The 16,223-nt window shown below is 42.0% G+C and overlaps 1 protein-coding gene across 1 annotated transcript in view; it reads right to left on the bottom strand.

The window, feature by feature from the left end:
* Window positions 1–16,223, bottom strand: part of ston1 (stonin 1) — a 122,150-nt gene that overhangs the window by 49,936 nt on the left and 55,991 nt on the right. Inside the window, exons 5-6 of the mRNA XM_078556367.1 lie at window positions 9,658–9,759; window positions 6,000–6,123 (exon numbers count right to left, since the gene is read on the bottom strand). Of these exons, the coding sequence (XP_078412493.1) occupies window positions 6,000–6,123; window positions 9,658–9,759 (226 nt within the window). The remainder of the gene's footprint in view (window positions 1–5,999; window positions 6,124–9,657; window positions 9,760–16,223) is intronic.

Genomic DNA, 16,223 nt, shown 5'->3' with positions numbered 1-16,223 from the left:
AGCTTGTGGTTTTTGTTATTGATACCTTAAAGGGTCTGGGTGATTGACACTTTTATTACCTTCTAAATGAAATGACTTTTCTTAAACATAGTAAAAAGTTTTGAATGAATTACTTTTTTAAAAGTTTTTTTGCCCGTGCTATTGTCATCTGTATGATTCATTGGCTCTATAGTAGGTGAATGGACATGAAAGTACTATAGCTTGGCAATGGGAGTATGAGAGGTCATAAGGGTGTGAGGGTCAATGGAAGGGCATAGCTTGGCAGAGAGAGCATGAGGGGCCATAGGAGGTGGGTGGGGGCATGAGGTGGCATTGATGGGGCATGGAGAATGTATGGGGGGGGTTGAGGGTTGCAGGGTCCTTGTGTTTCATGTTAACTGGGACAAAGCCCCACAACACCATTGGGAGCCTTTTAAACAACCCGCCTCAGCACCCAGCAACCCTATGGCTGCCTCCAAACTTTTTCCCAGGTCGGCTGGCCCAACTCCAACCCACGCCTGCCCCCAGCAATGAAGGTCCCACCTTTGTGGGCACTTTCTCCCAAGGAGGGCATTTTCCCCGATTCCCACTACCCACCTCATGGATGAAAATTCAGGCCGGCGTGACAAAGAGTTAAAAAAAAACACTCAGATTCTTCACAGATAAAACACTGACAAAATTCACCTTGATCAGCACAAGTTCTTCAAAACATAAGGGTAATTTTGCGAAGGGAGACTGCTAAAATGGTTCATTGCTCAATGGGACTGTAGATTGGAGAATCAGGCATTGGAATCAGTGTGAAAATTATCACCACCCCAAAGGCTTTGCATCCAATAACCTGACAAAAGCGAAATACTGTAGATGCTCAAAATTTGAATTAGAAATGGAAAATGCTGTAAATAATCAGCAGGACAGATAGCATCTGTGGAGAGAGGAACAAAGTTAATGTTTCAGGTCAAAAGGTCATCAAACTGCAACGTTAACTTTTTCTCTCTCCACAGATGCTGCCTGATTTGCTAATTACTTGCATTTTCTGCTTTTATCTGCAGCAATTATCTGTTCTATGCTTCTTGTTAATCGGATCCACACCGATTGATGAAGTTAAAACTAAGACACGACTGCTTCCTTTGTTGGAGAGAATTTATTTATTTAGGATCATTCAGCACTACTCCAATCCTCCAATGTCCCAGCTCTCCCCTTCTATGTACAAATATCCATCACCTATTTAACAATGTAATTGCCATTAAACCTTAACAATGTAATTAATAAGACATTGACACTTGACTGAGCCTGTGCTAAGTGCTGAAATTACATGTCTCCTCCAATAACTCACAGGATGTAGCTGAGCCACACAGGGAAGGTCTCAAGTTTCATTCCAGTCAGCAGCCTAGAGTACAGCGGTGGGTAAGGGCAGGGGAAAAAAAACAACCAGAATTCCACCCTTGGTCACTACCCAGTGATCCTCATTTAATCTGTACTGTGTGCCAGTGGGAAGAGGACAGGATCAGACAGTCCATCCAAATCAACAGTACACTAACAGAAGGTGACTATTTTCACACAAAGAACTTGTAACGGAAGATAAAAGCAAAAAACTGCGGATGCTGGAAATCCAAAACAAAAACAAAAATACCTGGAAAAACTCAGCAGGTCTGGCAGCATCTGCGGAGAGGAGCACAGTTAATGTTTCGAGTCCGAATGATCCTTCAACAGAACTAAGTAAAAATAGAAAAGAGGTGAAATATAAGCTGGTTTAAGGTGGGGGGGAGAGCTGGATAGAGGGCCAGTGATAGGTGGAAATAACCAAAAGATGTCACAGACAAAAGGACAAAGAGGTGTTGAAGGTGGTGATATTATCTGAGGAACGTGCTAATTAAGGGTAGAAAGCAGGACAAGCAAGGTACAGATAGCCCTAGTGGGGGTGGGGTGGGGTGGGGTGGGGTGGGGTGAAGGAATCGAAAAAGGCTAAAAGGTAGAGATAAAACAATGGATGGAAATACATTTAAAAATAATGGAAATAGGTAGTAAAAGAAAAATCTATATAAATTATTTGGAAAAAAAGTTGGGGGGGTGGAATCGGAAAGGGGGTGGGGATGGAGGAGAGAGTTCATGATCTAAAATTGTTAAACTGCCCGCCCTGGCGGCATTCCGCAGGGATTGTTCCCTCCGGGACACCCTGGTCCACTCCTCCCCTACACTTCAACTCCCTCCCACGGCACCTTCCCATGCAACCGTAGAAGGTGCAACACCTACCCCTTTACTTCCCCTCTCCTCACCGTCCAAGGGCCCAAACACTCCTTTCAAGTGAAGCAGCATTTCACTTGCACTTCCCTCAATTTAGTCTACAGCATTCGTTGCTCCCAATGCGGTTTCCTCTGCATTGGAGAGACCAAACGCAGACTGGGTGACCGCTTTGCAGAACACCTTCGGTCTGTCCGCAAGCATTACCCAGACCTCCCTGTCGCTTGCCATTTCAACACTCCACCCTGCTCTCATGCCCACATGTCCGTCCTTGGCTTGCTGCATTGTTCCAGTGAAGCTCAACGCAAACTGGAGGAACAGCACCTCATCTTCCGACTAGGCACTTTACAGCCTTCCGGACTGAATATTGAGTTCAACAATTTTAGATCATGAACTCTCTCCTCCATCCCCAACCCCTTTCCGATTCTCCCCCCCCCCTTTTTTTTCCAATAATTTATATAGATTTTTCTTTTCCCACCTATTTCCATTATTTTTAAATGTATTTCCATCCATTGTTTTATCTCTACCTTTTAGCCTTTTTCGATTCCTTCACCCCACCCCACTAGGGCTATCTGTACCTTGCTTGTCCTGCTTTCTACCCTTAATTAGCACATTCCTCAGATAATATCACCACCTTCAACACCTCTTTGTCCTTTTGTCTGTGACATCTTTTGGTTATCTCCACCTATCACTGGCCCTCTATCCAGTTCTACTTGTCCCACCCCCCCTTAAACCAGCTTATATTTCACCTCTTTTCTATTTTCACTTAGTTCTGTTGAAGGGTCATTCAGACTCGAAATGTTAACTGTGCTCCTCTCCGCAGATGCTGCCAGACCTGCTGAGTTTTTCCAGGTATTTTTGTTTTAACTTGTAACGGAAGCTGGCCACACTCATGGAACCGAACTCCAGCACATCAGCACCATTAGAACAAGGGAGAAAATTAGAAAATTGCAGAAGGGAAAAAGTTGTGTAATAAGGGTTGAAAAGCAGCTTTCAACCCTTTTCATAATTTGAACAACTTTCAGAAATACAAATTTAACTGAAAGAGTTTGCATTTGGCTAAATGATAGAATCTGAATGGTCGATTGTGTGTGACTACTGCCATCTACAGCTAGCAACAGGCTTATTCTGATCTTTCCTTTCTGTAACATTGTTCTTGTGCAGTATATAGACAGGCCTGCTGATGCTCAGTATCTAACAAAGTTACTTTTAATCAGTCATAACAATACTTTTACACTGTACAGCACTTTACTGGAAGCAGTTCTGTAATTTGATGCTAAATCTGCCCTATGTATATGTGAAATGGATTTTCTGAAATCACATACATGTGAAAATTGACCAGTCTTGTTTGGAAATTTGTTCTGAACTTCTTTGAATTCTAAGCTTATAACTATATTAAATGTGCAAATCTAAAGTCTAATCCATACCTGATGCAATCAATCTTCAATACAGTCCCCACCACTTCTAGTAGGCATATTGATGTCAATGTGATTAGCTATTATAAGTATTGGATAATGCATCATCTTTTAGAGACACCAGGAGAGAACAGGAATAGAAAATGTCTGAGTTTGGGATTGAAATGACCATTAGAGCAACATACATGACAGCAAGCAGTGAATGGAAGGTGAGATTCTCTCCAAATATAGCTTGCACTAATTGTGTTTGACCACATTCCCCCCATGACTGATCACTCATTTCATTTCCAGCATTGAAGGAAATGCCTCGCTACTTATACTAGCTGACAGGCGAAGTCTACAACCTTATGATATAATTTAATGAAACCAATTGAGACCCAAAAACAAAACAAATACAGCCACAGATGCAGAATGATCCATGGAGGGATCTAAATATCAATATACTGGTGAGTGGGGGAAAAAAACTTACTGAATTACTTGAAGTAGCCAACATGCTTAAATGTGTCAGAAGCAGCAACTTTATAACTGATTACAGTGGAAATGCCAAATGGTTAGCATCATTTGCCCAACAAACTCTCAATGCTGCAGATGGGGCTTCGGGTAGCCCAATTCTCCCAATCCTGACCTCCTTTGCCAAACCACGCTCCTACTCTTTCACCACCCCAGACACCACATATCACTTGATAATTTTGTTTCTTTTCTCGGAGGTAATTTTACACCATGATGTTGGAGAAAAGGGCTCCCTGATCCAGCATAACCAGTGTTATATTTCAGAAAGCCAGGTGGTGAAGGACATCTGCACCTTCTAACCCCGCCAATTACCATTTCAGTCTGTACCCATTTATAGGAGCACAAGTAGTTAATGCCCACCAGCTGTGTACAATTAATTAATATACAATTAACAAGCAGGTCTGCCTGGTCTATGCCTTTCCATCATCTCGCACTCCCCAAATTCTGTAGTTAAGCACGGCTCCGGTTGAGGTGATCAGCTGATGGATCGTTTAGATGGGTGTGCTATGATGTTTGCATGGTGCCAGTTATTCCTTAGGGCTGGGCATAAAAGTAGCACTTAGTGATGGAGCCCTCTCACTCCTTACATGTCTAAATGTGGTCTTAATCGCACAATATCTAATATAGTGTAACATAATAGTCTAGTAACTGTAATTTCCTAATTGGAAATGTGGAAGTGTTCTCTTAGTCCAATAGCAACTATTTTTAAAAACTATGTAGCTTAGACTACGATAAATAAATCAAATTTATTTCAACATAAATCAATGTTAAAATTAAACAGTAGCAATGAATCTAGATAGCAGATTTGGCTTCATTACAGACTTAGTTAATACTAAACACTGATCTGTTATAAAACAAAACATTCTAAACATTTGAAAGATATTGAAAATAATACAATATTTTAGCTTAGGCTTTTACAAGGTCATATCTTTAGGTGTACTCGTGCGTCACAGAGCACTTCCACAAGTCTAGATCAATCAATGGCTGGGGAGTGGAAAACTACTGCCTGGGGTCAGAAAAATTTACTGAAGTTTAAACGAGGATAAGGGGTATAAAAAAGGTGCTTTTTTGAAACAAGTAAAAAACACCTGCCTTCCCAATAGTGTTCAAAGCTGTATGTTGACGTTCCAAGAACCTGCTTCCAGCCAGTCATCATTCCTTTCAAGGGCAAGGTTAAACTGAGCAAGTCCAATGAGACAACAAGCTGAATACGCTTCCCACAGTGCAACCAAACAAGGAAGGGGCTGGAGATTATTACAGGCACAAATCCCGTTCCACTGCGCCTGGAAGCACCAAACATCTCAGAGCAATGTAAAGAATGTAGAGACCCAGTGAAACATATTTCCATCTTCATTTTCCAACTTTTCTCCCAAAAAATTAACATTTACTGAGAGAAAAGATCAAGAAAATCTCTCAATTTAACCTTAAATATTTTGAAGGGATTTTTTTTAAAAATGGACAAAACACTCCACTTTGTCATATTCTTTGTAAATAGATTTAAGTGTTACATTTTTGCAGTTCTTCCGTCCAAATTTAAATGTGTTATATGTTATGCCTGTGTTTCTATTAACTTCCTTGTATTTATTTCTCATTTGTATAATCAAGTCACTGCAATAAGTTACGTGTTTTTCTTTAAAAGGATGCTGAGGTTTCTGAAGCACTGATGTTATTCCATGTTTAAAATTTCTCAAACACTCCACTCTTTTTTTCACCCATCTCACTCCTGGACCATGAGACTGGTTAGAAAAATTATTGCTCCACTAATGCAAAAAAGCAGAAGATCCACTAGGTGACACAGAAGAAGACACATTACTGAAGTAAATAATAAATACACTTTAAAAAATCTATGTTGCAAACCTGATGATGTGTGTACAGTTTGATGAGTTTTCTGCTGCTGGAGTTCCAACATGATCTGCTGGTGATTATTCTCCCTGAAAAAGCCTTCCACAGCTCGGGACTGCAGAAGTTTGCTCTCCCAAAGCTCATCGCATGAAAGACAAAAGATTAAAAACAATTACAAAAATTGATTTATAAGTTTATGACAAGATTCAGGGAACTTAATGGCAAACCACTGAATATATAAAGCAATCAGCTCATCAGTGCTAGACAATTCAAGGGTTATCTCAACTGTAACACCATAACTATTAAATATAAGAATCAATTTGGTGAATGCTGTACTATCTAAATTGTGAAGAGATAGAAACAGTGGAGATCAAAGGAGGCTTAGGGTTCCATGTACATAGATCATAAAAATGTCACGGATAATTACAGAAAATAACCAAATAAGGCCAATGGAATGGGGTGGAGTCAGGAATCACTTTTACGGGCAGAATTTAATGCTGGCAATGGAGGTCCCACCCACTGGCTAGAGAACCGGCAGGAGCCCCACGTCGACATTGGGGAAGACCCAGCGGAAGTAAGTGCCCATCAAGACCCCGGGAACGGAAATCACAATTTCCCATCCCCTTCCCCCACCAAGAGAGCTCTCCATTGTCTGTCACCCCGAGAGCAGTGACTGCTGCTGGTAATGTACTCAACAGAGGCCTAGGATCAATGAGGGGCCCAACCACAGGTGAGTGAGGGCAGAATGGAGTTTGCGGGGAGGGGTTTGGAAGAAAGGACAAGTGGGTGGCTCTCAGCAGGGCTCCCCCTCCTGATGCCAGTTCCCCTGATCAGGGAAGAGCCTGATAGGGTTTGATTTTCGGGCTCCCCATGTGGCGACTCCAGTGTCGGATGGTGAATACCAGCAGCGGCAGGATCAGGCCTTTAAATGCCCACTTAAAGGCTTCAATTAGCCTCTAGGCTGGAAGCCCATCCATAAATCTTCCCACCCCAGACTTAATTGGGCAGTGGGAAGGCAGTGGCATCTCCACCCTCCCTCCCAATTAAATGTCTCCCCACCTCCAAAACTTGCCACGGGGAGGGCATTAAATTCTGCCCAAAGGGTGATAGAAGTTTCAAATTTTCTTCCACAAACAGCTGTTCGGTCAATTGTCAATTTTAATTCCAAGGTTGATAGGTTCCTGTTATCCAAAGGTATTAAAGGATATCGGGCAAAGATGGTGTTATGTCACAGGTCAGCCATGATTTTGTTGAATGCAGAGTAGGTGACAATGACCTACCCCCTATGTTCTAGGCCTATTGATTACAAAACAATATTCAGCTAGTACCAGCTTAGACTTTTTCTGATTGGCATGCAGGGCCTAAGATAATGCTAAATACTGCTTAACAAAGGGTCTTCCTTCTGAAATAAAACAGAAAATGTTGGAAATACTCAGCAGGTCAGGCAACATTTCAGGTCAATGACCTTTCATCAGAATTGGAAAAGTTAGAGATGTAATAGGTTTTGAGCAAAAGGTGGGTGGAAAAAGGGGGCAAAAGGAAGATATGTGGAAGACATAGTGAGCAGGTGGGCTGCTGTCTGAAAGCAAAAATAAGAGATAACTGAAACATGCAAAGAAAAGGAAACAAAATAGGGGCCAGAGATTACAGTCTGAAATTGCTGAACTCAATGTTGAGCCTGGAAGGCTGTAAGGTGCATAATCAAAGATGAGGTACTGTTTGAGTTGTTGAGCTTCACTAAAACAGTGCAGTAGGCCAAAGACAGAGATGTCAGTATGAGAGCAAGGTGGAAAATATAAAATGGCAGGCCACCAAAAGCTCAGGGTAATGTTTGCAGACTTGAACTTCCTTCTGAGTTTGGAGAAAAAGTAGGTTTACACAGGAAATGAAAAACATTAACTTTTTTCTTTTTTTCTTAAATATAGAAGGTTTTACAAACAAAACTACTTGTCTTAGGTATTGTAAGCAAGTAGTGTGATAAAGATTCAATGGAGAACTGGATAGATATTTGAGGAAGCAAACAACTGATGGAGGGCTGTTTTGAACTGGGCAGATGAATTGTAACCATTTTCAGTCTTGTACTTTCCTATTACAGAGGTATATGACTTTATCTCATCAGCTCAGTGAATTTATCCGGTACATACAGAACTCTACAGCTCAGTGAATTTATCCGGTATATACAGAACTCTACAATGCACCCATCGCCCCTGATCCTTGTCAATCTCTCCCCAATGCATCAAGTTCAATATCCTATTTTCATCTTCAAATTTCTTCAAAATAAAATTAGGCAAGGTAAACACACTTTTACGAAAGGAAAATCATGTTCAACAGGTCAATTAAATTTTTGTTAGAATGTAAGGAGTGCGGCAGATAAAGGAGAACCTATGGATGTAGTATATTTGGATTTTCAGTAGGCATTCAACAATGTGCCACGCAAAAGGTTGTTCCACAAGATTAGGGCTCATGAGATTAGTTTAATATATTGGCATGGATTGAGGATAACTCAACAACAGAAAACAGAGTAAGAATAAACCAGTCATTTTAGGGATGACAGGGCGTCACAATGGGTGCCACAAGTGTCAGTGCTTGGGCCTCAGCTATTTCCAGTCTATATTAACGGCTTAGGTGAAATGACTGAGTGTGATGTATCAAGTTTGTTTACGTTACAAAGTTATGTAGGAAAGTAAGCTGTGGAGAACCCACAAAGAGACAGCAAAGGGATATAAATAGGCTAAGTAAGTGGCAAGAAGGTGGCAGATGGAGTATAATGTAGGGATATGTGAGTTTATTCACTTTGGTAGGAGGAATAGAAAAACAAATGATTTTGTTTTTAAATGAAGAACTGTTAAATGTTACCGATCAGAGGGATCTGGGTGCCCTTGTACAAGAAGCAAAGAAAGATAGCATGCAGGTATAGCAAGCAATTAGGAATGAAAATTGTATGTTTGCTTTTATTGCAAGGGATTGGAATTCAAGAGTAAAGAAGTCTCGCTGCAATTGTACAGGGCTTTGGTTCGACCATATCTGAAGGACTGTGTACAGTTCTGGGCTCCATTCATATGGAAAGATATGCTTACCTTAGAGGTGCAAATACGGTTTACTAGATTGATTTCTGCGGTGGGAGGGTTGTCCTGTGAGGAGAGACTGAATTGAATGGGCCTATACTCTCTGGAGTTTGTGAAAGTGAGAGGTGATCTCATTGAAACATGAAAAGAGGGCTTGACAGAGTAGTTGCAGAGGCTGTTTCCCCTGGCTGTAGGTTCTGGACCTAGGATGCATAGTCTCAGGAGTCAGGCCATTTCAGACTGAGATGAAGAAACACTATATTACTCAGACGATCATGAATCTCTGGAATTCTCTACCCCAGAGGGCTGTCGATGAGTAGTCATTGAATTTATCATGGATGAGATCAGCAGATTTTTGGACTCATGGGAAATCAACAAATATGGGAATCAGGCAGGAAAGTGGAGTTGAGTTTGAAGATCAGCCATGATTTTATTTAATGGCACAGCAGATTTGAGGAGCTATATGACCTACGCTTGCTCCTATTCCTTATGTCCTTATATTTTTATGTCCCGGTCAAGCAGCTTTATTGCCATATACATAATCAGTCTAAGTTTAGAAAAGTGAAGTAGAAAACTAAGACTTTTGAGGTAACAAGAGAACCAAATACCTGTTTTAGATCCTTAAGAACATGATCGTCAATGCCTTCTTCAAGGAAAACATCATGTACATTGTTGATGACATCCTCAATAACAGATTTATAGAGTCTTGGCTGAAAAAAATTCAGTATGTTATTAACAGTCAGGTCTTTGTTCATAGTTTTAAGTTGTATAAAGTTCACATTCTTTCCCTCCTTCCCTTCTTTGTATATGAGGTGGCATAACACTATGAGACAGCTGCAAGCAAAAAGAATAGATGCCACACAAAACTTGTCATGTGATTGCAGAGAGCACATAAATATAGCTAAATCGTACTGCATTACCAAAAGGCAAGTCTTAGACTTTGTATTGTGTTTTCTAAGATTCAACATTCTTGTTATAAAAAAAAATCAACTCTGCATTTGAAGTTTTGTAACTGAATCGCATATTCATGAAAAGCAGTATGTAATATTGTATACTGGCATGATCTGTCCAGAACACCAAGGTGCAGCTCAGGCACCTGTCATATTTTTGATTACCACTAAAGGCACAAATTATTTTCAATTGAGAGGTCAAATAATGAATTCTTGAACATCTACCAGTGTTGCTGGAGAGTTCCTTAACACCTGAAAGGAAGAGGAAAAGTTTCTTGTTAAGGTGCTGTCGAATAGAATAAAATGAAACTGGGGACAAGGACAGCTTTGAGATGAGATAACTCAATGCTGCTGGAGAAGAGAAGTAGCTCTGAAGAAGTGTCATACAGACTCAAAATGTTAACTCTGTTTCTCTCTCCACAGATGCTGAGTTTTCCCAGCATTTTCTGTTTTTGTTATCTACCAGTGTTGCTTCATACTTGACCACTGTCAGGTACAGAAATCATCAGCGGAGTTCTGCTGCTGTTCTGGCCAATATTTATCCCTTAAACGACATCAAATAAACCAGATTATCTGGCCAAAAATCCCATTGCTGTTTCTGTGTCCTTAATTGTGCGCAAATTGGCTACCACACTTTCTACATTACAACAGTGACTACATTTCAAAAGTACTTAATTAGCTGAAAAGTACTTGGGGCAACACATGGTCTTGAAAGGAGCTACATAGATGCAAATTCTTTCTTTTCACGGAGATAAAAACAAAAAACCGCGGATGCTGGAAATCCAAAACAAAAACAGAAATACCTGGAAAAACTCAGCAGGTCTGGCAGCATTGGCGGAGAAGAACAAAGTTGACGTTTCGAGTCCTCATGTGGACGCGAAACGTCAACTTTGTTCTTCTCCGCCGATAATGAACTGTTATGACAAGGGTTACACAATGTCTTATAGCTCTAAGATGTTGTAAAAAGAGTAGCAGGACAAATGGTGAAGTTATCCTGAGCACTATTAACATAAAACAGATTAACACCTGTTAAAACAGAAGGCAAGGAAGCCCTTCAAACCAAGCTGTTAAATGCTTGTACATTAATACATGTCAGGACAGCTTTACCCAAAATGAGTAGTGCGATGAATTTCTAATCTCAACTGTACAATGTCACTTTTTGGAAGGTGCTGAGCAGAGATTAGCCACTTCTTCCAGGAAAGAATGAAAAGAGGATTAGCCAACTGCACACCTCTTGGTTCCAGCAACAGAAAAATTTTCAGAGAGAACCAAGAGTAGACTATTCACTGACGCAGAACAGGAATCTGACAAGGCAAAACAGTGAGGAAAATAAAAATTAGTGTGTGTGTATTCTGCCACAGGGACATTAAGTCCAATCTGAATCTTGGCTTCACCTCAATGTCTTTTTCAGCAAAGGGTAGAGATCAAGGGGGATGGTGGGGGTTACTGGGGTACTTCTTAATCCTTTCCCATCCCACGTATGCTAAAGCCAATTGCAGCATCCCTGCAGATCTGCTTCCTCAGCAAAGGCCAAAAATTGAGATTATTGTATGCTTCTGGAGTTGTGCTCAAACAAATTGGTGGCTAAATTGGTACAAAGGGAAACAGAGTTAATGTTTCAGGTCGATGACCTTTCATCAGAAATGTCATGAATGTCACTGGAGGAGGAGTGGTTGGGGCTGGTGGTGCGAGAAAACATAAAGATTTCATTTGCCTTGTTTCACATTAGGTGAACCTTTGCAATGCTACTGCTCCCTGGCATTACAGCAATGTAAACAGCTAGTCTGGCAATAGATGCCCCATCTTCACCCTCCTCTTTCCTCTTTGTTCTCATCTGAAGATGAGTGATTAGCCCTCTTTGTCCTCCTCCAACTGCATATGTAGTGATCCTATCACAGCACATTGTCGCTTTAGTAATAGTAATGGTCTTCCTCTTTTGATGTGATACCAAACACATCCAAGGCGCATCTCTTCCCAATCTTGCCAATTTGAAACTCACAAAGACTGAAAAAAAAACTGTGTCCCCACAAGCAGACTACCAGACATTTGCCAGAGGGAACTGAGACAGCAACTACCACAAGTGAGATCTTGTTCCGATGGGAAAATCCCCACCTAAACTACTGCTCAAACTCAGTCAGTTTTCCAAGCTCCAGGAAATCCATATCGCTGTCGTAAAATTTGGAGCCAAGTTAAAAACAATTTTGACATAATTCAATAACGTCTCCTAAGTATGTTAACTGCGCCAATAAGTACTCACCCCACATCCAATTAGGAAATCTCTAACCTTGCAAATAGGTTTCTTGCCAGCATCCAAAAGCACCTTTACTAAATTCGGAAGTGGATACGTAGGAGCTGGGTATCACTCCTGCTCTAAAAATCAACTTTTTTATCCACCCCCACTCATTCTCAAGCAACCAGGTCTTGGTGGTTAAAAGTCCCCCAGTTTGTTCATAAATGAGAAAAACTCTCAGTAAGCCAAACAACTATATTCAGTCTGCTGTAACTTATCTTTCCCCATTTTAAAGCCAATACATTTTCTGGCTGATTTTAAGTGATTACACTAATCTATATAAACACACAAACCCCAATTTTAACTTCTGTACAACTCAGGCAAGTGGAGGACAAGGCTGATGGCAATTCCCATGACGTATTAGCATTAGGTCTGGGCAATTTTTGTGTGTTGTGAATCGAGCAGCTTGCCTACATGATGTATGCAATTTCGCGCACAACTCCCAAAGGAGTCACTGCAATTTGCTCTCTTGCGGAAGTGATGAGCCACATTCTGACAGTAGTGACACTCTCTCAGGATGATAAGTAGCAAGTAACATTCGTGCCAGGCAATGGCCATCTCCAGCAAGAGAGAATCTAACCATCACCCCATGACATTCAATGGCATTACCATCACTGAGTCCCCCAACATCAAGGTTCATGGGTTACCATTGACCAGAAACTAAACTGGAACAGCCATATAAATACTGTGGCTACAAGAGCAGATCAGGGGCTGGGAATTCTGCAGAGAGTAACTCACCTCCTGACTTCCTAAAGTCTGTCTACCATCTACAAGGCACAGGTCAGGAGTGTGATGGAATACTCTCCACTTGCCTGGCTAAGTGCAGCTCCAAAAACACAAGAAGCTCAACACCATCCAGGACAAAGCAGCTTGCTTGATTGGCACCCCATCCACCAATTAAACATACACTCACTCCACCACAGTGGCAGTAGTGTGTACCATCTACAAGATGCATGGCAGCAATGCCGAAAAGCACAACAGGCCTTTTTGCAGGCTCAAACATACAGAATCACTGAGCACAAGCACTTCAAACATCCCTATGTGAGGAACAGATGGTTTCCAACAGCATTGCACAGACCACCAGACATCTAGAAACGCTCTAAGGCTTGATCATTTGGATCAGAAATGAATGGAAGGCAAATATTATGTTTACCATTACATCAATCACCTTTACCAGAATTGACAATTTGGTGTGTAGACCGAGTTAATGGCAGCTTCCAATTCTTCATTGTCAGTATGCTATTGATACAGAAATTGTCTGAATGGTTTCATTATTCTTCAACATATAGGATGAAGGAAGTGGTGAAGGGTGTAACAAGGATTGTGAGCAAAAGGGCTCTAAGCAAGTTCTCCAGGCAGGGAAATGTATTACCAGATGTTCTGAACAACTAGCCAAGTACTCACATTTTTTCTGCAAAGCGTCAAGATAGCCCTTCTTATTTAATGCTGCCTCTCCTTCCCGATGGCCTTCCTCACCCAATGAGGACATTTGCTGCTGTTCTGCCTCCTCAAATGCAGGCCTCTCTGTAATATGAAGTAATACAGTATACAGCACAACGTGGTTGACGACAACTGGGTCATTTTTGTTCTTTCATGGGATCTGGGCATTGCTGGCAAGGCAGTATTTGTTGCCAATCCACAATTACCCTTGGAGTGGTGGTGATGAGCTGCCTACTTGAACCGCTGCAGTCCATCTGGTACACCCACAATGCTGTTGGAAAGTGAGTTCCAGGATTTTGATCCAGTGACAGTGAAGGAATGGCGATACAGTTCCAAGTCAGGATGATGGAAACTTGCAGGTGGTTGAATTCATGCCCTTGTCCTTCTAGGTGGTAGAGGTCACAGGTTTGGAGAGTGCTGTCGAAGGAGCCTTGGCAAGGTGCTGCAATGCATCTTTTAGATGGTACACACCACTGCCACTGTGCATTGGTGGTGGAGGAACTGTGCATTGGTGGTGGAGGGAGTGTATATTTAAGGTGGTGGAGAGAGTGTCGATCATGCTTTGGTCCTGGATGGTATCAAGCATCCTGAGTGTTGTTGGGGCTGCACTCATCCAGGCAAGTGGACAGTATTCCATCACACTCCTGATGTGTGCCTTGTATATGGTGGACAGACTTTAGGAAGTCAGGGGTGAGTTACTTGCTGCAGAATTCCTAGCCGCAGAATTCCTAGCCTCTGACCTGCTCTTGCAGCCACAGTTTTGATATGACTAGTCCAATTCTGTTTCTGGTCAATGGTAACCCCCTCCCCACCCCCCGCCAAGGATGTTGATAGTGGAAAATTCAGCCTTGGTAATGCCATCGATTGTCATGGGGAAATGTTTAGATTCTCTTTTGTTGGAGATGATCATTGCCTGGCTCTTGTGTGGAGCGAATGTTACTTGCCACTTATCAGCCCAAGCCTGGATATTGTCCAGGTCTTGCTGCATATGAACAGGGACTGCTTCAGTATCTGAGGAGTTGCGAATGGTACTGAACATTTGTGCAGTCATCTGCGAGAATGCCAACTCCTGACCTTAATGGAATGAAAGGTTATTGATGAAGCAGCTTTAGATGGTTGGGCCTTGGACACTACATTGAGGAACTCCTGCAGCAATATCCTAGGACCGGGATGATTGGCTTCCAACAACCACAACCATCATCCTTTGTGCTAGGTATGACTCCAACCAGTGGAGAGTTTGCCCCGATTCCCAATTCTATTTTGTGAGGGCTCCTTGATGCCACACTTGGTCAAATGTCACCTTGACGTCAAGGGCAGTCACTCTCACATCACCTCTTGAGTTCAGCTCTTTTGTGCATGTTTGGACCAAGGCTGTCATGAGATCAGGAGCCAAGTGGTCCTGGCAGAACCCGAACGGAGTGTCAGCGAGCAGGTCATTGCTTTGTAAGTGCCGCTTAATAGCACTGTCAATGACACCTTTCATCACATTGCTGATGATCTAGACTGAAGGTGGTAATTGAGTGGATGGGATTTGATCTGCTTTTTGTGGCCAGGACATGCCTGGGCAGTTTTTCACATTGTCAGTGATGCCAGTGTGTAGCTGTATTTGAACAGCTTGGCTAGGGGTAGGGCTAGTCCAGGAGCACAAGTCTTCAGTACTATTGCTGGAATGTTGTCAGGGCCCATAGCCTTTGCAGTATCCAGTGCCTTCAGCCGTTTCTTGATATCACATGGATTGAATTGAATTGACTGAAGACTGGCATCTGTGATGCTGGGTATCTAGGAGGAGGCTGAAATAGATCATCCACTTGGCAATTCTGGCTGAAGATTGTTGCAAATGCTTTAATCTTGTCTTTTGCACTGATGCGCTGGGCTCCCCCATCATCGAGGATGGCATATTTGTGCAGCATTCTCCTTCTTTCAGTTGTTTAATTGTTCACTACCATTCATGACCGGATGTGGTAGAGCTGCAGAGCTTAGATCTGATCCATTGGTTGTGTGATTGCAGTCTACAACATGCTGCTTCCACTGTTTGACATGTAAGTAGTCTTGTGTTGTGGCTACACCAGGTAATTTTATAATATTTGGTATGTCTGGTGCAGTCTTCATTGAACCAGGATTGATCCCCCAGCTTGATAGTAATGGTAGAGTGAGGGATATACCAGGTCGTGAGGTTATAGATTGTGGTTGTATGCAATTCTGATGCTGCTGATGGCCAACAGTGCCTCTTGGATGCCCAGTTTCAAACTGTTACATCTGTTCTGAATCTGTCCCTTTTAGCACGGTGATAATGCCACACAACATGATGGAGGGTACCCTCAAGTGTGAAGATGGGACTTTGTCTCCACAAGGACTGCATATTGTACATAGCACTTTACTTGTCAAGACGCCTGACCCTCTCTTCAGCATCCCTACAATGTGTTCAAAGAAAATCCTTGTGCACCCCTAATTTTCCTTGTAGCTGCATTAATCAGTCAAGGTGGGATTGCACAGG

This window comes from Cetorhinus maximus, chromosome 14 (genome assembly GCF_964194155.1).
Source record: "Cetorhinus maximus chromosome 14, sCetMax3.hap1.1, whole genome shotgun sequence".
NCBI classification, from domain to species: Eukaryota; Metazoa; Chordata; class Chondrichthyes; order Lamniformes; family Cetorhinidae; genus Cetorhinus; species Cetorhinus maximus.
Note: the sequence above shows the minus strand (reverse complement) of the source record. Positions and strands in the feature narration are given on the sequence as shown.